Genomic DNA, 26,313 nt, shown 5'->3' on the forward strand with positions numbered 1-26,313 from the left:
AACACAGACTGGGTGACTGCTTTGCGGAACCCCTCCGCTCAGTCTGCAAGCAGGATCCTGAGCTTCCAGTTGCTTGCCACTACAACACTCCCCCCTGCTCTCATCTCTGTCCTGGGATTGCTGCAGTGTTCCAGTGAACATCAACACAAGCTTGAGGAACAGCATCTCATTTACCGACAACAGGCACACTACAGCCTGCCGGACTGAACATTGAGTTCAATAATTTCAGAGCGTGAAGGCCCCCCATTTTACTTTTATTTTTACTTTTTTTTTTTCTTTTTCCTTTTATTTATTTATTTATTTTTTAATTTCATCTGAGTTTGTTCAGTTTGCTTACCCGCTGTTTTTTTTCATGTTTGTACTTGCGGCTGTTCAATTTTCAGTCCATTAACACCCTATCTGTACTAATGCTTTGTCTTTCAACACACAATTAACATATTGTTTGCCTTTGCTCCATGACCTTCTGGTCATCTATTCTGTGACCTTGTCCTATTTACACCCTCTCCTTTGTTATCTCTTGCCCCACCCCTGTTTTACTTACTTATAACCTTTTACATTTCTAATATTTGCTAGTTCTGAAGCAGGGTCACTGACCTGAAATGTTAACTCTGCTTCTCTCTCCACAGATGCTGCCAGACCTGCTGAGTGTTTCCAGCATTTCTTGTTTTTATTGCAGGATTAGGCCATTTGGCCACTCAAGCCTGCTCCGCCATTCAATAAAATCATGGCTGATTTGATTGTGGCCTTAACGCCACTGTTCTATCTGCACCCATAATCCTTGACTCCCTTGTAGATCAATAATCTGTTTAACTCAGCCTCCACTGTTCTCTGGGGAAGAAAATTCCAAAGATTAACATCCTGCTGGGAGAAGAAATTCCTCCTCATCTCCGTCTTAAATGGGAGATGCCTTATTTTTAACCCCAATTCTAGATTTCCCCCCACAAGGGGAAACATCCTCTCAGCATCTACCCTATCAAGCCCCCTCAGAATCTTACGTTTCAGTAAGATCACATCCCACGAATCAGCCTAGGAAACCTTCTCTGAACTTCCTCCAATGCAAGTATGTCCCTCCCTAAATAAGGAGACCAAAACTGTACACAGTACTCTAGGTGCAGTCTCACCAAGGCCCTGTACAGTTATAGCAACAACATCCAAATTATATAAAAATGAATAAAAACAAGAAAATGCTGGAACCACTCAGCAGGGCTGGCAGCATCTGTGGAAGGAGAAGCAGAGTTAACGTTTCGGGTCAGTGACCCTTCTTTGGAACCCACCAGAAGGGTCACTGACCCGAAACGTTAACTCTGCTTCTCTTTCCACAGATGCTGCCAGCCCTGCTGAGTGGTTCCAGCATTTTCTTGTTTTTATTCAGATTTCCAGCATCCGCAGTATTTTGCTTTTATTGTATAAAAAGGAAACTGGTCAAATAATGTCAGAATATTACCTACAGTGTAGTTTTGACTTGCCCAATTGTGGGTGGGGAGGGGAGGAGATGAGTCCGTTATCGCTTATTTTGCGACAGTCTGGCCTACTTTACAGCCTGACGTCATTTTGTACCCGTTGGAGCTTCGGGGGTCAGCCTCTGACGTGGCAGCAGCGCAAGTCCCGGTGTAGCCGCGGGAGCAACGTAGCAACATGGGGCTCACGATTTCCAACATCTTTAACAGGCTGTTCGGCAAGAAGCAAGTCAGAATATTAATGGGTGAGTTTGGAGAGTGAAAGAAGCGAGTGAATGAGGCAACCCACCCTTCCTGGGCAGCCGCGACGGTGCGCTCCCTTTTCCTGGCTCGTTGGTTTAGGGCTGCGCGGGCCTCAGGCCTCGGCCTCTCTTTGTTCTCGGATTTAGTGGCGATGGCGGGTGTGCTGTTCCCTTTGGTGTATTTCCCACTACTGGTTACTACAGATTACTGAATAGGGGGGCGGGCGGTAACTGCAGGAACCCCAACATGTCGCAAGCTACTCCATCTTTAATGAGGGTGGGGAATGTGCGTGTGAGACAGTCAGCACGGCCCGCGATGGGTTAGAGTGATCAAAACGGCTTTTTTAAGTGGGATTAACAGGCTGCAGACCAGCTGATCACTGTGATATTGGAATGGATTTTGTGGATCGAGCCAGCGACTGAACCGTAGTTACTATAACCCATTTACCGGCAGCTTGGGCCGTCTCAGATACACAGTTGGCGCCTCTGCAGCTGCCAGGTCAGTTTGCCAGTTTAACAATTTGAGTTTTTATTTTTAAAACTTGTATCTATATAACGCTTTTCACGACTACATCCCAAAGCGCTTTGCAGCCAATCAAGTATTTTTGAATAGTAGTTTTTGTGATGTTGATTGAGGGCTCTGGGGTCACTCCCCTGCTCTCTAACTTGTGCTGTGGGATCTTTTACATCCACTTGAGAGGGCAGATGTGGCCTCAGTTTAACATCTGAAAGGTAGCACCACTGACAGTGCAGCACTCTCAATACTACATGTTAACAGGCTTCATACCTTAATTGGGCTGGATTTTGCAATTAAAAGAAAATGGGGAGGCTATCAGCGCTCACCTTTTATTAAAGGATAAATCAGACAGAAACGTCCTGCTGCCAGACACGTATTGTTAAATGCCTAAATCAGGGAGTTGCTGTTTGAGTTGTACCACTCCTCCACAAGCATCACTACACTGTTGTCTTACTCAGAGCCTTGGCATTGAAACACATGGAATACATGCAGTTGTACTTTCCCATTAACTACCCACTAAATTATAGACCGGTGAGCCTGACGTCAGTGGTAGGGAAGCTGCTGGAGAAGATACTGAGGGATAGGATCTATTCCCATTTGGAAGAAAATGGGCTTATCAGTGATCGACAACATGGTTTTGTGCAGGGAAGGTCATGTCTCACCAACTTAATAGAATTCTTTGAGGAAGTGACAAAGTTGATTGATGAGGGAAGGGCTGTAGATGTCATATACATGGACTTCAGTAAGGTGTTTGATAAGGTTCCCCATGGTAGGCTGATGGAGAAAGTGAAGTCGCATGGGGTCCAGGGTGTACTAGCTAGATGGATAAAGAACTGGCTGGGCAACAGGAGACAGAGAGTAGCAGTGGAAGGGAGTTTCTCAAAATGGAGACGTGTGACCAGTGGTGTTCCACAGGGATCCGTGCTGGGACCACTGTTTGTGATGTACATAAATGATTTGGAGGAAAGTATAGGTGGTCTGATTAGCAAGTTTGCAGACGACACTAAGATTGGTGGAGTAGCAGATAGTGAAGGGGACTGTCAGAGAATACAGCAGAATATAGATAGACTGGAGAGTTGGGCAGAAAAATGGCAGATGGAGTTCAATCGGGGCAAATGTGAGGTGATGCATTTTGGAAGATCCAATTCAAGAGTGAACTATACAGTAAATGGAAAAGTCCTGGGGAAAATTGATGTACAGAGAGATTTGGGTGTTCAGGTCCATTGTTCCCTGAAGGTGGCAACGCAGGTAAATAGAGTGGTCAAGAAGGCATACGGCATGCTTTCCTTCATCGGACGGGGTATTGAGTACAAGAGTTGGCAGGTCATGTTACAGTTGTATAGAACTTTGGTTCGGCCACATTTGGAATACTGCGTGCAGTTCTGGTCGCCACATTACCAAAAGGATGTGGATGCTTTGGAGAGGGTGCAGAGGAGGTTCACCAGGATGTTGCCTGGTATGGAGGGCGCTAGCAATGAAGAGAGGTTGAGTAGATTAGGATTATTTTCATTAGAAAGACAGAGGTTGAGGGGGGACCTGATTGAGGTGTACAAAATCATGAGAGGTATAGACAGGGTGGATAGCGAGAAGCTTTTTCCCCAGAGTGGGGGATTCAAATACTAGGGGTCACGAGTTCAAAGTGAGAGGGGAAAAGTTTAGGGGGGATATGCGTGGAAAGTTCTTTACGCAGAGGGTGGTGGGCACCTGGAACGCATTGCCAGCGGAGGTGGTAGATGCTAACACAATAGCGTCTTTTAAGATGTATCTAGACAGATACATGAATGGGCAGGAAGCAAAGAGATACAGACCCTTAGAAAATAGGCGACGTGTTTAGGTAGAGGATCTGGATCGGCGCAGGCTTGGAGGGCCGAAGGGCCTTTTCCTGTGCTGTAATTTTCTTCTAAATGTAACAGCAAAATCATTCTAGTTAAATGAATTTTTAACAGCATGATAAGTCTTATTAGGCCATTGTTTTCTGTCCCCGCCACAAACTGTTCCCTAGCTACCAACTACATAGTCACTCCAGCACCAAGACTGCTTACTTACACCTGTATAACATCGCCCAATTCCATTTCTGCCTCAACTCCTCCCCTGCTGAAACCCTCATTCACACCTCGTTGGCTCTAGACTTGACTATTCCAATGCTCCCATGGCTAGCCTCCCATCTTCCAACATCCTTAAACTTGAACTCATCCAAAACTCTGCTACCTGTATCCTAACTCGCACCAGGTTATGTTCATCCATCCGCTGGTCCAGCAATGCCTTGATTTTTAAATTATCCTTTTTTTAAAATCCCTTTGTGGCCTCACCCCTATCATCTCTGTAATCTCCAGGCTACAACCCTTCAAGATCCCTGCACGCCTCCAATTCGGGCTTCATGCGTACCCCCAATTTTATTTGATTCACAATTGGCAGCCATACCTTCAGCTGTCATTGCCCTAAGCTCTGGCATTCCTTCCCTAAATCTCGATGCTCCTTCAAATCTACCTTTTTGTGCAAGTTTTTGGTTATCTGTTCTCATATCTATGTGGCTGTGTCAAATTTTGGTTGATTACACTCCTGTGATGTGCCTTGCAACACTTTACTATATGAAAGGTGCTATATAAATGCAAGTTGTTAAATACAGCCAAACATCCTCTCTGGCTGGGAATTAATTTTTAGTGTGAGTCTCATTTCTTTGGACTTTAATGTTGGTGATTTAATAAATGCAGTTTTGCTTTCTCTTTCTGTCTTTATTAATCCCTTTCTTTCCTTCTCTATTTTGCTTTCTGGATGTGATTTGGCATTGAATTAAATATTCTAACTTGCACTTCCTAGTTTCGACTCTGCAATAGAGGCCTGCTACCCAACCCGGACCCGACGACGTGTGTCGGATTCGGGTCGGGTCAGGCCCATCTTCAGGGTATGGCTTTCGGGCTTGGGTCGGGCTGGACACACATGGTAAGTGCTCTGCTGGTAAGTCTTGAAACTACCTGAGCTGGGAGTCCGGGTTGAAACTGAGTTGGCGCAGTGAGCGTGTGATGTCATTACGCAAGCACTGCAGCTTTCTGGAGCTTCCCAGTCGGAAGGTAAGTGAAGGGATGGTCGGGTCGGGCTCGGGGCAAAATCAGAGGGTCTCGGGCCAGGTTGGCTCAGGTCTGCAGTGGTTCTGTCGGGTTCGGGTTGGGTTCTTTTTTCCTGATCCATGCAGGCCTCCAGTCTGCAATGCTCATTAAGAATTCTTCGATCTAGTTAAGGAGATACATAGTTTCTTGCACCTGTTCACACAGTTTCCATATCCCCTGTAGAAGGCAGTGTGCCAAAAAGAATTTTAATCACAAGTTCCAATGCAAAATCCCATGGAAAGTCTGGGTAACTGTAATGAATGGATAGTGTTTGTTGCAGACCGCAAAATACAAACCAATATTTTTCCCATTCTGGTGGATGCTTTGGAATATAACATGGTCCTGAGTGCTTGGTGACTTGAGAAATGATTGTGGATGGAGTGAATCAATAAACAGAAGTTTTTAGTAATAGCCTCTCAGTTGCATCAAAGAAATTCTGACATCCCTGGACTGGCCTTTGGCCCATTATAACTCTGAGGCATTAACAAAGTCACTACAATTTCAGCTGTAACTTTTTAAACCTAATCTTGTACAACTAAAGTGCAAAAAATAAACGTTCGTTCATAGTTTTACATTTTTCTGTCCCTTTTCCAGTCAAACTCTTAAATGCTGCTTCTCTCATTTCTCCCCCTTTCCCTTCAAGCACCTGCCTCCTATTCTTTCAACCTCATTCCCACTAAAGTCCTGACCATGCAACTTCCCTTTTAATCCCCATACCAATTTACATAAAAGCTTCCTAATCTTCAGGTGCTGTCCCCCCTTTTTTTTTCAAAGTCACTATCGCCACCACCCACCCTCCACTAACAAGAAACACACACTGCATATCTTCAACTTCACTTTCATCTTCAAGGTTCTTTAACATATCACCTCTGATCTCTGTGCCCACCTCTCTAATAATTCCCTATTCTGCATCCTTCTGATCTGTCTTCATTTCTCCCCACGCCAAAAGAGCCCTAAGCAAAGTTTAAAAAAAATACATTTCATGGGATATGGGCATCACTGGCTATGCCAGCGTTTATTGCCAATCCCTAATTGCTCATGCGAAGATGGTGGTGAACTGCTGCAGTCCATGTGGGGTAGGTACACCCACAGTGCTATTAGGAAGAGAGTTCGAGGATTTTGACCCAGTGCCAATGAAGGAACGGCAATATAGTTCCAAGTCAGGATGGTGTGTGTGGCCCTATTACATTGTCTCTCTCCCATCTCTAACATGGTTATTCACAATATTGTGCAATCCTTCTCAGTTGTCCAACATCATAGGATTGCTCCCACTTGGTTCTACTCCTAGTTATCCAATCAGAGCCAGAGCATCTCTAATAGTGCAAGTGCAGGGTGGAAGAGGTGCCATTATCACCCCTGTCCATGGCCTCCTGCTCTTCCAAGAACAGTACAGCACAGGAACAGGCCATTTGGCCCTCCAAGCCTGCGCTGATCTTGATGCCTGCTGAAACTAACACCTTCTGCACTTCCGGGGCCCATATCCCTCTCTTCCCTTCCTATTCATATATTTGTCAAGATGTCTCTTAAACATCGCTATCGTATCTGCTTCCACCACCTCCCCTGGCAGCAAGTTCCAGGCACTCACCAACCTCTGTGTAAAAAAAAAAAAAAAATTTGCCTCGCACCTCGCCTCTAAACTTTGCCCCTCGCACCTTAAACCTATGTCCCCTAGTAACTGACTCTTCCACCCTGGGAAAAAGCTTCTGACTATCCATTCTGTCCATGCCGCTCATAACTTTGTAAACCTCTATCATGTCGCCCCTCCACCTCCGTCGTTCCATTGAAAACAATCCGAGTTTTTCCAACCTCTCCTCATAACTAATGCCCTCCAGACCAGGCAACATCCTGGTAAACCTCCTCTGTACCCTCTCCAAAGCCTCCATGTCCTTCTGGTAGTGTGGCGACCAGAATTGCACGCAATATTCTAAGTTTGGCCTAACTAAGGTTCTGTACAGCTGCAACATGACTTGCCAATTTTTATACTCTATGCCCCAACTGATGAAGGCAAGCATGCCGTATGCCTTCTTGACTACCTTATCCACCTGCGTTGCCATTTTCAATGACCTGTGGACCTGTACGCCCAGATCTCTCTGCCTGTCAATACTCCTAAGGGTTCTGCCATTTACTGTATACCTCCCACCTGCATTAGACCTTCCAAAATGCATTACCTCACATTTGTCCGGATTAAACGCCATCTGCCATTTCTCCGCCCAAGTCTCCAACCGATCTATATCCTCTGACAATCCTCATCATTATCTGCAACTCCACCAACCTTTGTGTCTTCCGCAAACTTACTAATCAGACCAGCTACATTTTCCTCCAAATCATTTATATATACTACAAACAGCAAAGGTCCCAGCACTGATCCCTGCGGAACACCACTAGTCACATCCCTCCATTCAGAAATACACCCATCCACTGTTACCCTCTGTCTTCTCATGTAAATTCTTCTGCTTGACATCATCTGTAGACATGGGGGTCGGCTTCAGCAGATTTGCTGACTTTACACCAAGCTCTGCCTTTCCACCTTTCTCGATCCTTCCTCAATTCCGTTTGACTGCTTGTCCAATATCCAGTCTAGGATGAGTCTTTAGCTCCTCCAGCTAAACATTGGGAGATCAAAGCCATCATTTTCAGCCCCTTCCACAAACTCTGTACCCTTAGAACTGACATCATTCCCTTTCCTGGTTATACTCTGGCTGCAGCAGACCGTTCATGACCGTGGCATTATATTTGACCCCCAGCTGAGCTTTTGATTCCATATATGGCCTGTGCCCATTTTTGACCTCTTGTGCTTCTACCCCTAACTCAGCCCATCTGCTGCCAAAACCCTCATACATGTATTTGTCACCTTCAGTGCTCTTGTTGGCCTCCCATTTTATACCCTCACAAACCTCAGCTCATTCAAGCTCTTGTTGACTGTATCTTGTCCTGCTTACCCATCTTGTCCATCCTTACTGACCACATTGTCAACTGTGGTTCAGTTGTTAGCACTTTCATCTAAGTCAGAAGGTCATGTGGTCAAGTCTCATTCTAGCACTTTAGGCTGAGACTTCAGTGCAATACCAAGGAAGTGCTGTACTGTTGTAGGTTCTGTCTCTCAGGTCAGATTTTAAACCAAGGTCCACTTACTTGAACTTGAAGGATCCAGTGGCCTAACTGACATCTAGCCCTCAGCCAACATGGTTAACTAGTTGATGGGACCTATTGTATAAATTGGCTGCCGTGTATCCTCCATTACAACAGTGAGTACTCTGCAAAATTAATAATTAGTAGAATGTCCTGAGGTCAAGAAAGGTGCTTTCTTTCTTACAAATTTAAAATCCTTTGTCTTTAAATCTCTACAAGGCTTCTGTGTCCCCTATCTCTGTATCCACTTCCAGCTCTATACCACCTCCCCCACTGCCGGCCACCCACCACATGGGTTTTCCATTTCTTTGACTCTTGTAAGTGCTTCCCTTTCTTGTCCCAACATTAGCAGCTGTGCCTAGGTGCCACTGTTTGGAATTCCCTTCTTAAATCCGTCAGTTTGTCCTCCTTTAAGACTCTCCTTAATGTTACCCATTTGTCCAAGCTTTGTGTCATCCCACCCAATCTCCTTTTAGGCTCAACATCCATTTTTCTTGTGTTGTGAGCCATTTTTCTATGTCAAAGGGGCATTCTAAATGCCAGTTGTGCTTATTTGTTTATTGCAATCTAGTAAGCCTTGCTGTACCCTTTTTATTTAATATATACTCTACCCTTTGACAATAGGTCTAACAAAAAACATGCCCAATTTTGTTGGTCAAGGATCACTTTTTTAAGTGAAGAATTCAGGTCAATGACATGACATATGCAGTACTATAATCTGAGGTTTTTTTCAAAAATATTTTCTTCCTCCCTTTTCTTAAACATTGGCCCGAATGTAGCAGTTGTGATGACGACAAAATTGTCAATGTTCACCATCATTACCCTGTGAAACTGACAGCAACTTCTGGCATTCGCACATGCGAAGTTTAATGCGAGCATCCAAAAGTTGATGTCATTGATCCCCTGCTCCTCCACAGGGTGTTCTGTTGAAGTCTGCACAGATGGAAATCAATTAGAAATCACTGATTTGAAGTCAGCTTCCACATTTTACACTTAGTCTTGCTGTTAAAAACCCTTGGAAAAAGTTAAGCCTTGTTGAATGAGGTGCAACTGGGTTTTTAACAGTGTAGTAAGCCACAATTACTGCTGAACAACCTCCCTGGCCCTGAGACTAATTTTATATTTGTGAGATGCCAAATTTCTCCATTCCAACTAAAAATTCCATAGATTTTTAAATCTTTTGTAAGTTGGATATTTCAGCTTCTTTAATCCCATCTCCTGGCTCCCTAAAGCCTATCCACCATCCACAAGGCACAAGTCAGGAGTACGATGGAATACTCTGCATGTGCTTGGATGAGCACAGCTCCAACAACATTCAAGAACCTTGACTCCATCCCAGACAAAACAGCCCACTTGATGGGCACTCCCTCCACCACCAGCACATAGTATGTACCATCTACAAGGTGCACTGCAGCAATTCGCCAAGCCTCCTTCAACAAAACCTTCCAAACCCCTGTCGTCCTCCACCTAAGAGGATAAGGGCACCAGACACATGGGAACACCACCTGCAAGTTCCCCTCCAAGCCACACACCATCCTGACATGGAACTATATCACCGTTCCTTCAATTGCTGGGTCAGAAACTTGGAACTCCCTTCCTAACAGCACTGTGGGTATCCTATGTCATGTAGATATTGCAGCATATTCAGATAAGAACCTTTTAGTTTCATTTTTTTGCTTCTATTCCCTTCAATTACCTTATTTGCTGATGTACAATTTTTGTTAAACTCTCTATCCCTCCCTGTCCCATTCTGCTTGTCTTTACCCGCATCACTATATTGTTTTGATGCCTTGGCCTTTCTCTTTGGATTTCTAAATCTCACCTCACCCGAACCTACCGTCTCCACCCCACCCCCCCAATCTGTTGGTTCAGAACTTCTAGACTTATCTGCTGGCTCACTCTTAGTTTGTACATACTGTCCATTCCTGCCACACCCTGGTCATCATTGCCCTTATTGCTATCTTGCTCTCTTGCCATCTCCTCTCTCTTTAACACATCTTCTCTCGCTTGATCCTTCGTCCCCACTATTTAGTTTAAAGATCTCTCTACTGCCCTAGTTATACCACCCGCCAGAACACTGGTTCCAGCACGGTTCAGGTGTAGACTGCCCAACGGTACAGTTCCCACTTTCCCCAGTACTGGTGCCAGTGCCCCATGAATGGAAACCCATTTTTCCCACACCAATATTTGAGCCACGCATTTAATTGTCTAATCTTATTTTCCCTACACCAATTTGTTCGTGACTCAGGTATGTGTTTATCTAGTGACTGCTGCTGGAATATACAAGCAGTAGTTGAATCGGTGGCTGATTTTTATTTTCTGTCTCCTCCCTACCCCAGCATGCTTAACGGCTGAAGCAGCATGCTATAGACAAACCTAAGTAATCCCACAACCAACAGATCAGATCAAAGCTCTCCAGACCTGCCAGATCCAGTAGTTAATGGTGGTGAATAATTAAACAATTAACCAGAGGATGAGGCTCCACAGCAAACATCCCCATCATCAATCGGGGGAAGCCCAGCATGTCAGTGCTGAAGACGAGGCTGAAGCATTTGCAGCCATCTTCAGCCAGAGATACTGAGTGATTGATGCATATCTGCATCCTCCTGAGGTCCCCACCATCGCAGAGTCCAGTCTTCAGCCAAATCAGTACACTCCATGTGATATCAAGAAACGGCTGAAGGCACTGTTCAAAGGCTATGGGCCCTGACAACATCCTAACTGTAGTACCGAAGACGTGTGACCCTAGCAGTTGTTCCAGTATAGCTATAACATTGCCATCTACCTGACAATGTAAAATATTTCCCAGGTGCATACTGTCCATAAAAAGTAGGACAAATCCAATCCAGCCAATTACCGCCCCATCTGTCTGCTCTCGATCATCAGAAAAGTGATGGAAGGTGTCATTGACTTTGCTACCAAATGGTACTTGCTCAGCAATAACCTGCTCGCCCATGTTCCGTTTGAATTCTGTCAGGACCACTTGGCTCCAGAAGTCTTTACAGCCTTGGACCAAACATGGACAAAAGAGCTGAACTCCAGAGATGAAGTGAGAGTCACTGCCCTTGACATCGAGGCAGCATTTGACCGAGTGTGGCATCAAGGAGCCCTAGCAAAACTGGAGTCAATGGAAATCGAGGAGAAAACTTTCCACTGGTCGGAGTCAAGTCTAGCACAAAGGAAGATGGTTGTGGGAGACCAACCATCTCGGCCCCAGGACATTTCTGCAGGAGTTTGGCGGAGTAGTGTCCTAGGCCCAACCATCTTCAGCTGCTTCATCAATGACCTCTCCTCCAACATAAGGTTTATAAGAGTGGGTCAGAGGCTGGGAATTCTCCATCCCCTGCCTCACCAAATCCTGCCCACCATCTACAAAGTGCAAATTAGGAGTGTGATGGAATATTTCCACTTGCCTGGATGATTGTAGCTTCAATAACATTCAAGAAGCTCAACACCATCCAGGACAAAGCAGCCTGCATGATCACCCCATCCATCACCTTTAACTATTCACTCCCTGTACCACTGGCGCATGGTATGTGCCACCTACAAGATGCACTGCAGCAAACTGCTATGCCTCTTTCGACAGCACCTTCCAAACCCATGGACTCTACCACCTGGAACAACAAGGTCAGTAGACACATGGGCACACCATCACTACAAGGTCCCCTCCAAATCTCTCACCATCCTGACATGAATTATGTTGCCACTCCTTCGCTGTCTGCAGGTCAAAATCCTGGAGAACACTCCCTTACAGTACTTTATGTATACCGACACCGCATGGACTGCAGCAGTTCAAGAAAGCAGCTTGCCGTCACCTTTTCAAGGGCAATTAGTGATGGGCAGTAAATGCTGGCCTTGCCAGTAATGCTCACATCCTATGATTGAATGTAAAAAAAAAAAAGCGCAGAAATATTTTTAATGACTTGATTTCTGCCACAGTTAGGATCAGCTAACTCGGCATAGACCTGGGGCATTCTGGTTTATGTACTAGTTAGTTGTCCTCTTGGTTACATGTATTGATGTTCACTGGGAGAGATGACAATTTGAACATTATGAACAAACTGAGCTGAGAGTCTGTTCACTTGTGATATACTTGTTCTACATGGGGACTGGTAGTTTAGGTAAGTAGATTTATGTTCTGTGTATTTGTCTTTTTAGTGAGCAAGCTATATTAGGAAAATACCATTCAAATGTAAAAGTGACCGTGAATGTAAAGATTGGCTGTCTTAAAGTGTGGGCGGTTTGAAGACTGAAATACCCCACATACATTCCAGTTTTCACTTCTATATGAAATTCTAAACGAGCTTCAAAAGGCTGTCGAAAATAATAAGTCTTTTTATTTCAGGAATTCTGCATGTAGTTTTCAAATTAAATATATATTTACATGTCTGGTAGTATGTTAAGTAAAATAAGCATTAATATGATCTTTTTTGCTTCTCATACTAGTTGGTTTGGATGCTGCTGGTAAAACAACTATCTTGTACAAACTGAAACTAGGGGAAATTGTAACAACTATTCCAACTATTGGTAAGTAAGAATCATACTGGGTTATTGATTGCAGCTGACTACCAGCAAGCTATGGGTAAAATGTATCTGATTTGTCTTTTGACTGTTGGTTAGTTTTATTTGTTGTCTCCATATATTACCCCTTTCTGTTTCCTCCTTTCCAAGTTGATCTCTTTCTTGACATCTCAGTTAAAGCATTGAGACAGGCTGTATTCCTTTGGCAGTTCATGTGTGAATCTGGTCAAGAGATGTGCTGGATTATTTGGCTACGGACAAGTCTCATCTTGTACCCACCCTGCATTGAAACACACTTCCAGTAATAGCCATTGAATAATGATCAGGGATCCTGGCCATTTTTCTCCCCTCTTGTCTGGAGATTGTACCAACACCAATAGAACCTGATTGAGACATTAATTTAGCAATAACCAGGGGCATCCTGACCTCCTGCTGCTCAAACCTACTGAGCCATTGGAAATGCTAGCAACTTCTGGTGGATTTAGATGTCTGGGCAGTGTGTTAACATCGACTGACATAGGAGTTGAGTCCACACTGCACTGATTTTTGTCAGCAGATGTTAAGACACTGACCAGACACCCAAACACTGGAGTTAGCATATTAGACTCCAGTGCTTTTAATCTGAAGTGCATTAAGATTGACATTGAGTCTAAAGTCTGGGGACTGGAAGGAAGGAATGGAGAAAATAAATAGAACCTGAATGCTTTAGAAGATAAATGGAAGTTTTCCAAAGACAGGAGCAACCTTTGGATGAATTACTATTGTTTGTATGACAGACCCAAAGCTTCCATCTTATCTTATAATACCGTAGAGTCATAGAAGGATACAGCACTGAAACAGGCCCTTCGGCCCACCGAGTCTGTGCCGACCAACAACCACCCACTTATACTAATCCTACATTAATCCCATATTCCCGACCACATCCCCACCATTCTCCTACCACCTACCTACACTAGGGGCAATTTACAATGGCCAATTTACCTATCAACCTGCAAGTCTTTGGCTGTGGAGGAAACCGGAGCACCCGGCGGAAACCCACACAGTCACAGGGAGAACTTGCAAACTCCACACAGGCAGTACCCAGAACTGAACCTGGGTCGCTGGAGCTGTGAGGCTGCGGTGCTAACCACTGTGCTGCCCTGACTTTATATACTTCATATATTTCTCTAAGAAAGATGGTGATGTAATTAAGATTCACTTGGATATGTTTGATAAGACAGTTATGTTTTATGGTATTCATTGGTGGTAGATGGAAAATCTTTTAATGCCAGATGAGCACAAGCTGTGGTTTGAATTATTTAGCAGGCCACCAGTAATGAGTTGACATTACAGATAAACAGTATGAAAATAGGTGTGCAGACACTGCTTTGAGATGTAAGCTAATATCCAAAATACCTGCAGCATAGCAATTTGGTTGTTAATAGGAACTAAAAATTGCAAAGACTGAAAATCAGAAATGAAAAAGGAGCACACCTGAAATGAAATTTCCTTTTTAGATGCTGCTGTACATTTCCAGCACTTTGTTTTAACCATTCTTAAGTTGAACTGCTAGCCTACTCTGTCTGTCGAAATTACTCATCTGGATATAGGTGTCAAATTTAAAATGAAATGAAAATTAAGTCGAATCTTTGTGGTGGGTGTGGCAGGAGTTGGATTCTGAAATATAATGAAGGGTCTTATTGTAGTAATCTGTTGAGAGATGTAATGTCATTTCATTAACTGCATTAATTATTCAGAGCATATTTATTTTCCTGACTAACATTCAGTTTTCAATAAGACAAAGAAGTAGACTATCTTATTTTTGTAAGCTTATTTTTAAAGGTATAAAATATCATTGCTTACAGAGCAAATTCTAATTAGTTTTATGTAAAAATAAAACTGCATATGTGATTTACATGGCAACCATTGTAAGCATATCTCAGTAAGAGCTGCAAGCTGTTGACAAGTTAATATTTGTTTATAAATTTGGTTCTTTGTCAATTTTGTTTTTATAGGATTCAATGTTGAAACCGTGGAATACAAAAATGTATCTTTCACTGTGTGGGATGTTGGTGGCCAAGACAAAATTAGACCCTTATGGAGGCACTATTTCCAGAACACCCAGGTATTTTAACATCCTGATTGCTTAGAGCACAGTGAGTTAAATTTAACTTCTTAAGCCGAAACACATTATACATAATTCATAAGTCTCATATGCTGAAACATCTTTTGTGGATATGACAAACTGATGCTCAAATCCGTTTCAACTCATTCTTTATGCTACAAAAATACTACATTTTCTTATTGTTTGAACTGATTTATGTCTTAATTTTGTGAACTTGCAACTTTGAGGTTACAACACTTTAATTGTTATAAGTATTGTAGAAAGCAATGGCAGCTTTGAGTTCCAAAGCATGGACACTTGGAATACAGTTTCCTTACAATGAACTGGATAGAGGCTCAGGCTTAGAGAGATGCATCACTGCTCGTGTCTTTCCTTGATGACCATTCCACAGATCCAACAGTTCAGGAACCAACATGTTTGTATGCTGTATGTATTATCTATCTGAACTTACAGTACTCAATTAGATTTTTAACCTCTCCTAACTAATGTGGGTTCACCCTATGTATCCACTAAGTGTCCAAATCTTTCCTTTCACCTCATGCTGGTGGACACAAACCATTATGGATAGAAAGGGAAAAAATCTGCAAAATGTTGAAAATACCAAGTACATCACCATTCAAGATGGAAAAAAGATAACCAGTTCACTTTGGATGTAGATCCTGAGAGTTTTTTTATTTGACGCACTAGTGTATTGATTAAAATGTACAGCAAATGGAAATAGTTCGCATGCATTGAACATTGCGGCTTCTTCTGCTTGGAAGCACCACTGCACATTGTCATGGTCCTGTAGTTTTTTTGTCCGGGGAATATATGGTGTGTCTTTAAGGCTAGAAAAGGAGCCGTACTGCTTTAAGAACAAGCAAGCCTCAGGAGTTAGAAAATGCATTTTGGTTGCCGTTGGCTACAACCATATGGAGAGGGAACCAACCAGCTTCAGAGAATGCATCCTGGTTACCCGGCAACAACAATTCAGGGACCCAGGACTGGATATACAATGTTGCAATTATTTTTTTGAACTGGCTCTTTAGTTGAAGACAGTCTGTTCTAATAGAGAACACAGACAGACAGCTGGTGATAGCACATGAAAGAAGAGCTCTCAGCCATTTAAACTGAAGGAAGAGAATGTCATCTGTTTATTTGTTATCTCTTAAAATTCTTTTTAAAAAAAAAAAAGCCAAAACAGAGATCTCATAATTTAAACTGAAGGAAGGGAAGTTAGACTGACTATCTTTTATCCCTCAAAAACTCTAAAGTCAGATTGATTCTATTGAAAGTGTTTGCACGTTGTTAATTGTTGAAATCCATCGCTGGAGAAGGAAAGCATCACTTACTGCTGGAATTAGACTACAGACTGTTCGACTGTTGAAGAACCATTTTTCCCCTGAGGACATTAGGCAACCTTGGACTTTTTCACCTGCGGCAGGAGTGTAAATTTGCAAGGATTCTAATTTTTTTCTATTTTAAATGTTGTTTATATCTTCATAGTGTTTTAGAATTTAGTGTTTTTTTTAATTAACCAGTTAATTTGTTGATTTAAAGACACCTGGTTTGGTTAGCCTCATTCGGGGGTTGATAGATGGTACACTTTGGCTTTAATTTGGAAAGTTAAAAATATGTGAGGCGATCTGTGGAGTGACTGATTGAATTAACAGTGCGTTTCACCCACCGCAATCAGAATCATATATTTTGATTGTGGGCATTGACTGGAGGGGTCAAACGTAACATATTAATTGGGGGCTGATCCACAATTTGAATAACACATTAATTCGGGGCTCACTCGGGATTTGAATCATATCTTAGTTGGGGGCTCAATCACAGTTGAATCCTACTGAATTCCGTGGTTCGCATTTGGGATCAGAATCTGACTAATCTGGAGGGCTCGCATTTGGAATCACAATTACTCGTTTGAGAACATATTTAAATGGGAGTCTTGCGTTTGGCACCATATTGCTGTCTAGTCTGGGTTCATATTAATTGGAAACTCGGTAGTTGGGATCTAAATCTAACACCAATTACAAAGAAATTAAAAGAACCAGGTCTCTTGTGTAATAAGGTACAGTCTATACCATTGTTATGGCATCAGTGGTTGCAGCAGAGTTTTTGGGAAAGCATAATGTTTCCCTGAGTGACTTGATAACTTTAACTAAGAACAAATTCAAAGAATTGGCAATGAAATTGGGGTTGGAATTGAGATTGGGTGCTAAAAAAGCAGGGATAATTGGCATGATAGCCGAACATCTAGAATTGGTAGATGATAATACAGATGAAGGGCAATACGAGGAACAAGAAAAGGAATATGAGAGACAAGAGGGTAGTAGGTCTGAGAGTAGTGCAGTGGAATTGGCTAGGTTCAGTTAGAAATGGAAAAACTGGAGCTTCAACAGGAAAAAGAATTAAGAGAACTTGAATTGGAAAAAGAGGAAAGGGAGAAAGAGTGAGCATTTCAGAGAGAAAGTGAATGAGAAGAGAGAGAATTTACGTTAAGAGATGGAACTAAGACAAAAGGGTAGTCTTGAATCCAGGGAAAATTTGGGTCAGGAAGAATCGTCACCCAGCGAGAGGTTGTTTAAATTTATACAGGCTCTTCCTAAGTTTGAGGAAAGGGACATGGAGATATTTTTCATATCTTTTGGAAAAAATAGCCAAACAGATGAAATGGCCGAAAGAAAGCTGGACATTGCTCATGCGGGGCGGGCTGGTAGGCAGAGCTCATGAAGATTGTGCCATGCTTTTTGAAGAGGCTTCTGCAGATTGAGATGGCAAAAAAGGCTATTCTCACTGCGTATGAGTTAGTCCCTGAAGCTTACAGGCAGAAGTTTAGGAAGATACGGAGATTGGCTGGGCAGACATATTTAGAATTTGAGAGGGTGAAGCAAATGAATTTTGACCGTTGAATATGAGCATTAAAGATAGAAACCACAAATGAGAACCTTCGAGAATTGATGCTCTTAAAGTTTAAAAACTCCATTCCTTCAGTAGTGAGAACTTGTGTAGATAACCTGAAAGTTTTGAAAACTAGGCAAGCAGCAGAGATTGAAAATAATTTTGAGCTTTTGAATAAACCAACCTATTTTGTCCATCACCCTCATAAACTCGAGAAGGATAGAAAGTGGTACAATGAAAGGAAGGCAAGTAGCCGGTGACAAAAAGGAACAGCTGGGAATGCCCCAGGATCACCTCAGGTCAGAAAGGAAGGTGCTGAGGGTAGAAGTGAGGTACGCAAACCAAAGTGTTATCATTGCAACAAAACGGGTCATCTTCGTTCAGAGTGCTGAAAATTACGTGGTAAACCCATAGGACTTGTTGGGGTATGCAAAGTTAGTGCAGAGGAAAAGACTCTGAGAATATAGTAGACCAGGTTATAGCTTTAACGACAGCTGTGAATATGAAACCAGATACTAAAACTAAAAGGAGTGTAGAGGTTAAGAATAAAATACCTGAGAGTTATAATGAATTTCTGTCAAGGGGGAGAGTCTCCTGTAAGTGAGGCAGGAAAACCTATAATTATACTCAGGGACACAGGAGCAACCCAAACCTCTTGCTGAGGAAAGATGTAAGGTTTCCACGCCTTGAGCGCTAAAGTTTTAGTTAATGGAATTGGCGGGGTGTATATACCCGTACCTTTGTATAAAGTATGCCTAGAGAGTGACTTAATATCTGGGTGTTACCAGTAAAGGGGATTGATCTGCTCCAAGGAAATGATTTGGTATCGTGAAACCAAGTGAAATTAAGGAAACGGAGCAATTATAGGAACAAGTTCTGGGAATAGTTACCTGAGCAATGGCTAAACAGGATCCTTTAGAGGTAAAAGGGGCACCACAAATAGTCAGGCATCTGAAACCTTATTTGGGTATTTAGATAATCCAATTGAGTTGTTTAACAGATGTCTATCATTACAGCACAGCAAGCTGATCCAGAGATATACTGAATAGCACCGACGGCTGTCAGTGGCGCAGTGATTAGCATCGCAGCCTCACAGCTCCAGGGACCCGGGTTCAATTCTGGGTACTGCCTGTGCGGGGTTTGCAAGTTCTCCCTGTGACCACGTGGGTCTTCGCCGGGTGCTCCGGTTTCCTCCCACCACCAAAGACTTGCAGGTGATAGGTAAATTGGCCATTGTCAATTGCCCCTAGTGTAGGTAGGTGGAAGGGGAATATGGGCTTACTGTCGGGTTAGTATAAATGGATGGTTCTTGGTCGGCACAGACTCGGTGGGCCAAAGGGCCTGTTTCAGTGCTGTATCTCTAAATGAAACAAATAAAAGCTTAGTAAACACAGGTGAAACTTTCATTGAATTATGCAAAATGTTTATTTTATTTAGGAACAGACGCATCCCTTGAGGAATATAAAGACAGTAGGAAGGAACTCAAGCAAGGAGTCAGGAGGGCTAAAAGGGGTCATGAGAAGTCATTGGCAAACAGGATTAAGGAAAATCCCAAGGCTTTTTATACGTATATAAAGAGCAAGAAGGTAACCCGGGAAAGGGTTGGCCCACTCAAGGACATAGAAGGGAATCTGTGTGGAGCCAGAGGAAATGGGCGAGGTACTAAATGAGTACTTTGCATCAGTATTCACCAAGGATAAGGCCACCATCTCATTATCAAAAAGGAGGTGGTGTTGGGTGTCTTGCAAAGCATTAAGGTAGATAAGTCCCCAGGGCCTGATGGGATCTACCCCAGAATACTGAGGGAGGCAAGGGAAGAAATTGCTGGGGACTTGACAGAAATCTTTGCATCCACATTGGCTACAGGTGAGGTCCCAGAGGACTGGAGAATAGCCAATGTTCCTTTGTTTAAGAAGGGTAGCAAAGATAATCCAGGAAATTATAGGCTGGTGAACCTTACATCAGTGGTAGGGAAATTATTAGAGAGGATTCTTCGGGACAGGATTTACACCCATTTGCAAACAAATGGACTTATTAGCAAGAGGCAGCATGGTTTTGTGAAGGGAGGTCATGTCTCACTAATTTGATTGAGTTTTTTGAGGAAGTGATGAAGATGATTGAAGGAAGGGCAGTGGATGCTATCTATATGGACTTCAGTAAAGCCTTTGACAAGGTCCCCCATGGCAGACTGGTACAAAAGGTGAAGTCAGAGGGGAGCTGGCAAGATGGATACAGAACTGGCTCCGTCATAGAAGACGGAGGGTAGCAGTGGAAGGGTGCTTTTCTGAATGGAGGGCTGTGACTAGTGGTGTTCTGCAGGGATCAGTGCTGGAACCTTTACTGTTTGTAGTATATATAAATGATTTAGAGGAAAATGTAGCTGGTCTGATTAGTAAGTTTGCGGACGACACAAAGGTTGGTGGAGTTGCGGATAGTGATGAGGATTGTCAGAGGATACAGCAGGATATAGATCGGTTGGAGACTTGGGCGGAGAAATGGCAGATGGAGTTTAATCTGGACAAATGGGAGGTCATGCATTTTGGAAGGTCTAATGCAGGTGGGAAGTATACAGTAAATGGCAGAACCCTTAGGAGTATTGACAGGCAGAGAGATCTGGGCATACAGGTCAACAGGTCACAAAGTGGCAACGCAGTTGGATAAGGTAGTTAAGAAGGCATACGGCATGCTTGCCTTCATCGGTCGGGGCACAGAGTATAAAAATTGGCATGTCATGCTGCAGCTGTACAGAACTTTAGTTAGGCCACACTTAGAATATTGTGTGCAATTCTGGTCGCCACACTACCAGAAGGACATGGAGGCTTTGGAGAGGGTACAGAGGAGGTTTACCAGGATGTTGCCTGGTCTGGAGGGCATTAGCTATGAGGAGAGGTTGAATAAACTCGGATTGTTTTCACTGGAACGACGGAGGTGGAGGGGTGACATGATCGAGGTTTACAAAGTTGTAAGCGGTATAGACAGAGTGGATAGTCGGAAGCTTTTTCCCAGGGTGGAAGAGTCAGTTACATGGGGACATAGTTTATGGTGAGAGGGGCAAAGTTTAGAGGGGATGTGCGAGGCAAGTTCTTTACTTGAGGGTGGTGAGTGCCTGGAAATTGTTGCCGGGGGAGGTGGTGGAAGCAGGTACGATAGCGACGTTCAAGAGGCATCTTGACAAATACATGATTTGGATGGGAATAGAGGGATATGGACCTCAGAAGTGCAGAAGGTTTTAGTTTAGGCAGGCTTGGAGGGCCGAATGGCCTGTTCTTGTGCTCTACTGTTCTTCTTTGTTCAGTGGTATCATGTGAGGGAATTGAAGGAATTCAAAATAAAGGCATCTTGATCCATTGCACTTGTTTGCTTTAAAAGAAAAGACATTCTCCCAAGCCCCACAACTTGTTTTGGTCCTAAGTGGTGTGCTAGTGCACTTTAGGGGAGGAGCAATTGGCCTGTCTGAGTGATGCAGCTAAAATCAGGAACTTGCCTCATTACTAATGTAATGTTAGCGATTCAAGTCAGTACTAACTATCTCTGTTGATTTTTGTGTTGAAGTCTCGCAGAATAATCAGGTTCTGAATTATCTGAAACTTGAGTGCATTCAACCATTGCTGTACTTGCTGTGCCTTGATTTTGATACACTGCTGATCATGAATTATTTGAAATAATATGTTTAATTTTTCGCTGTCCTGGCCAACATTTATTCCTCAGTTGGTAGAGTGGGGGTGCTTTGTAGCGATCCAAGTGTGACTATGTAACCACACCGAGTCTATGCACTTGGAAATAGAACCACGTTGTCATTGGCTAGCCATTTGTTCGATTGTCCTTTTGAACACGCACACTCTTTTTAAATTTGGATAGGGGGGCCTTCATAAATACTCTTATACATTTGGGCTCAGAACTTGCTCATGGTAAAATATAACTTGTTTCCTGAAAGTTATGATATCTGAAATTAATTAATCTGTCTATTTGGATTGCATATTTTGTAGTTAATTGCTGTACAGAATTGGTGTATCCAATATCTGTACATGGTGTGGCAAGTGTTTTGAAATGTGAAGTTTCTTAGATCACCTCATCAGAAAGAATCTCCTGCAAATAAACTGATTTTAATCTGGTATGTATGACCGATAGATAATTAGCTGCTTTCTGTCCTTTTAAACATTTTATATTTAAGAATTCATTTTTTCATATCATTTTCTATCCTGCACAGAGAATTTTTACAGATCTTGCACATCTTCAAATGCGAGAACCTGGGACCAAGTATTTTGTTTGAGTTATCTTTATTTGCAGACTTGTATAGATGGCTAATCCTGAGGGCAGATGGTTTCTTGTAGGGTTATTTTCCTCTAAATCACTCCCTTTTGTTTTTCTTTCCCTTGAATTCCCTACGCTATGCACCTACAACTGTGAAGGTGTAGCATTGCAGTGAGGAAGATGGAGAAGAGGGTTGGTGCGATGACACAGCCTTGCTCCAGCAAACTACCTGTAGGCATGGAGCTAATCTACAGATCAGACAGGAAACCGCTCAACCCAAGCCATCTTCAATCCAAAATCAAAATCACTCAGTCGTCGAGCTTCTGTATGCGGATGACGCTTGCATGTGCACTCGCTCTGAAACTGGGCTCCAGATCATTGTTGACTCATTCTCCGAAGCATATGGGAAACTGGATCTTTCACTAAACACTCGGAAAATGAAGGCCCTCTTCCAACAAGCTCCCACAGCACAGCACCTTCTCCCACTCCCATCAATCAAGATGGCAAGATCCTGGAAAATGTGGACCGTTTTCCATATCTTGGGAGCCTCCTCTTGGCGAAGGCAAACATTGAGGTTGAGGTTCTTCACTGCCAATGTGCCAGCTCAGCCTTTGGCCGACAGAGGAAGAGAGGATCAGGATCTCAAACCCAAAACTAAGATCATGGTTTACTAGGCAGCAATGATCTCTGCGCTGCCATGTGGTTCGGAGACCTGGATGACAAACAGCAGGCACCTCAAAGCACTGGAGAAGTACCAGGAGAGGTCGTAGAAATCGGTTGGAAGAAAGGCAATCCAACAGCAGTGTCTTCTCTCAAGCCAACCTACCTGGCATTGGGGTGCTAATTTCCCTAATCCAGCTCCGCTGGGCAGGACACCAGACTTCCGAAGTAGCTGTTCTACTCAGAACCTGGTCACGGCAGGAGAGTCCCAGGAAGACAGCAGAAACACTTTAGAGATGTCTTCAAAGCATCCCTGGAGAGATCAGACATCCCCATCAACTCATGGGAGTGTCTGGCTTGTGACCATCTTTGGAGTAAGCTCATTCAGGAAGGCATCGTACACCTCGAGGGATTTCGTCAGGAACGTGCAGAGGTGAAGTTGCAGCGTCGGAGGGAGTGTAAAACCTTCAAACTATTCATCTACCTGCGCCTCCAAGCACCACTTGCCCCTTATGCGGCAGAGTCTGAAGATCACGCATTGGACTTATCGGCCATCTCGGAACTCATCGAACTTGAGTGTAAGCTAGTCATCCTTGATCCCGAGGGACTGCCTAAGAAGACAACAGTGAAGGGTGGTTAATCTAAGGTTTTTGCTTTTGACCAACTAGCAGTGTGATGTGTATGAGTAGTATTGTAATGACGGTACAAAATATATAATTATCAATGTATTATCTTTCTTGGTGATTTTTCAGCAATTTAAAATAAATTCTGAGTTATTCAATTTGATGGAGTTGCACATAATGCTACTGCAATATTCTGGTTATTTAGAGCCAAAACAGCTGTGATGAAATGGAACACACTTTGTATGTTAAGTGTTAATTACAGTTTCCAGCTTTGTTCTGTGAATAGCCTGTGATAAATAAGCTGCAACACATTTCAAATCATAATGTTTGTGAAACAAATTGCAGAACTATATATTTTTTTTATTCATAAAGCAATTTTTCTTGTGTATTTAAGACTGCTTGATCACTTTCCATTTGTATTGTTTGCTCACCTGGTCGTTACAATGTGTCTAGGGGTCTTTTGCAGTATTCACCTTGTCTTATTGTAACAGGGTTTAATTTTGAACACAGTTTTGAGCACCCCCTTTGTGAATCCTTGTTCACAACTTTCCAATTATAAGGCAGAAAAATGAGCACAAAGAGGCTTTCTTTGGCTTAAAGCAGAAAAAGGAAGTTTACTAAACCATAAACTTAAACTGTAATATGGTTCATGCCTACGGATATACGACGCGTTTGTACTAGCATGCACGCGTGATGTAAACGTGCAAAATAGGGACAGAAAAGAGCAGAAGAAAAGATTAGAACAGTTTGAGGCAATATTTTGTTAACTGTTTCTCGAGCTCACTGTAGTCCTTGATTTGAAGATATGGTCTTGCGTTTTGGCTGGGGCCCAGTCGTCTTAAAACCTTGTTCACGTAAGAAATCTTTCTCTTAGCTTCAAGTGTTCTCACAAGATTCAATTCTGAGGGAAGAGATGAAGGCAGGCAGACAGGAGAGGCGATGTTCTCCGTACACTGCATTCTCTGTTTTAATCCTTTGTTGGAAGTTCAGATTCTAAACTTCAGCTAGCTACTCGTGTGACTAAAACTGGTTTGTCCACTTCTTTGTATTGGAGAAGCAACTGCTGGGTCCCCATAGTTTTAACATTGTCTGGAACTAGGAAAATGTCCTTCCATTCAGGGCTTGCAATTTTAAGTTTCAATGTTCATGTGGCGAAATAATGTGTGCCTCAGTCTTGGCAGTTGGGGTTTGCCTGACATATTGTATACTTGATCTATGGATTCAGCCAAAATTGTTTAGCTATAGCTAAAAATTGCATTGAGGAAAACCAGATTCACAAGCCATGCACCCCTTTTGGCTACCTTGATATATTCATACAGTTCAACTGCAGAGCCAGTAGTCTTCTCTTGCTAGAAGCATGTCCTAACACCTGTCTGTATAGATATCAGTCTGTACAATCCAGCCAATTGTCAGTTTAGTTACCTGGAGACAGACAAGCAGGAGACCAATCTGTTGTCTCTGAACCCTGGTCTGAGTCATGGCTGCATTTTTGTGCCAAAACTGTTTTGATTCATTCTGTTCAGGGAATGGATGAATGACTTGAACTCAAGTAACTGTTATTCCAACAGGGGAAGGTGCCTTAGGCAGGGAGATTTGTTAAGAGGTATATGGCCAGGCAGAAGTAATTTTTATCTATCACTGTTACTGTAGTTCATATCAGTGTTCCTGTGGAATGTCATGGATCATTACATTCATGTTAGTCCGCAGGCTAACTTGGGTTGAGTAATATCCGTAGAGCAAGCAAAGTTTTTTTATTTTTTTTTTTATTTTTATTATTTTTGTACCAGAGGTGGGAATTAAGAGGGCTGTAAAATTAGACAAGCTATAGTATTGTATTATCATTGCGACTTATTAATGTACTTGGATTTGTAATTTATAACCGTATGGTCTGAGATTACTTGTTTGATCTGTTGTAGATTCAGAAAGTGAGAGCGCTCATGTCTATTCAGTGTGCTAATTATAATAATCAGGGTTTCTGATGGCCCTGGGCAGTACTGTATAAACAGATATCGTTTTATAAAGTCACACTGCAGTTCCTGATGAGCCAGGCTTTACCTGTGCGGTAGGCCTTTGGAGCTGAGCTTGAGAAGTATTCTGTGAAGCTCCTATTTTTTTGTTTTCTTCCCCCACCCCCCCTTTATTCCACCCATCCCTTCACTTCCAGGAGTTATGGGAGGGAAGAATTGTCTACCACCTTCTCTGCACTTCTCTGCAACACCAGAGATAGCAAACATAAGTGGAGTAGGGAACTGGTTTGTGGTCCACGATATAATAGAACAGTACATTGAAGTAGTACGACACTGTTACGACTTAGGTGGGAGGAGTGCACTGTTCTAGTCCCACTTCTCCACATATTTTCCCATTTCCCGATATAGTCGATCATATACTCTATTTTTCCCAGAATAAAACACACCAACCAAATTCCTTTAATAAACAACAAAATTATCAGTTTATTATAAAACAAGTCTTAACCAATAATGAAGTAAAGCCTAAACACAGATTGAAATATAAAAGTGCTTTTTTACCATAACTCCTCACGCATACACACATGCACACACCGGTTAATAAAACAAAAATCCCTTTTATTTTTCTAAGATATGGAAAGATGTCCTTTTGTTGTTGGTTTGTTGTCCCAATTGCTTATAGACGGCTGTCACTGGGATCTTCCAGACGATGTTGAAGATCAGTTTGGGTAGGCTTTCCAGGAAATGCAGCTACAGAGGCTTCAGATAGGCCTTACAGCAGAAATGCAGCAACAGGGTTTTCAGTTCCCACACATTCAATACAGAGGGTTTCTTCAAATGCAGGAGGAAAGAGGAAAC

At 42.8% G+C, this 26,313-nt stretch overlaps 1 protein-coding gene across 1 annotated transcript in view; it reads left to right on the plus strand.

Moving 5' to 3' along the window:
* The first annotated feature begins 1,551 nt into the window (after positions 1–1,551).
* arf4a (ADP-ribosylation factor 4a) overlaps positions 1,552–26,313 on the plus strand; it is a 30,666-nt gene continuing 5,904 nt past the window's right edge. Inside the window, exons 1-3 of the mRNA XM_068051684.1 lie at positions 1,552–1,702; positions 12,896–12,976; positions 14,965–15,074. Of these exons, the coding sequence (XP_067907785.1) occupies positions 1,636–1,702; positions 12,896–12,976; positions 14,965–15,074 (258 nt within the window). The 5' untranslated portion in view covers positions 1,552–1,635. The remainder of the gene's footprint in view (positions 1,703–12,895; positions 12,977–14,964; positions 15,075–26,313) is intronic.

Source organism: Heterodontus francisci, chromosome 19 (assembly GCF_036365525.1).
Source record: "Heterodontus francisci isolate sHetFra1 chromosome 19, sHetFra1.hap1, whole genome shotgun sequence".
Taxonomy (NCBI): domain Eukaryota; kingdom Metazoa; phylum Chordata; class Chondrichthyes; order Heterodontiformes; family Heterodontidae; genus Heterodontus; species Heterodontus francisci.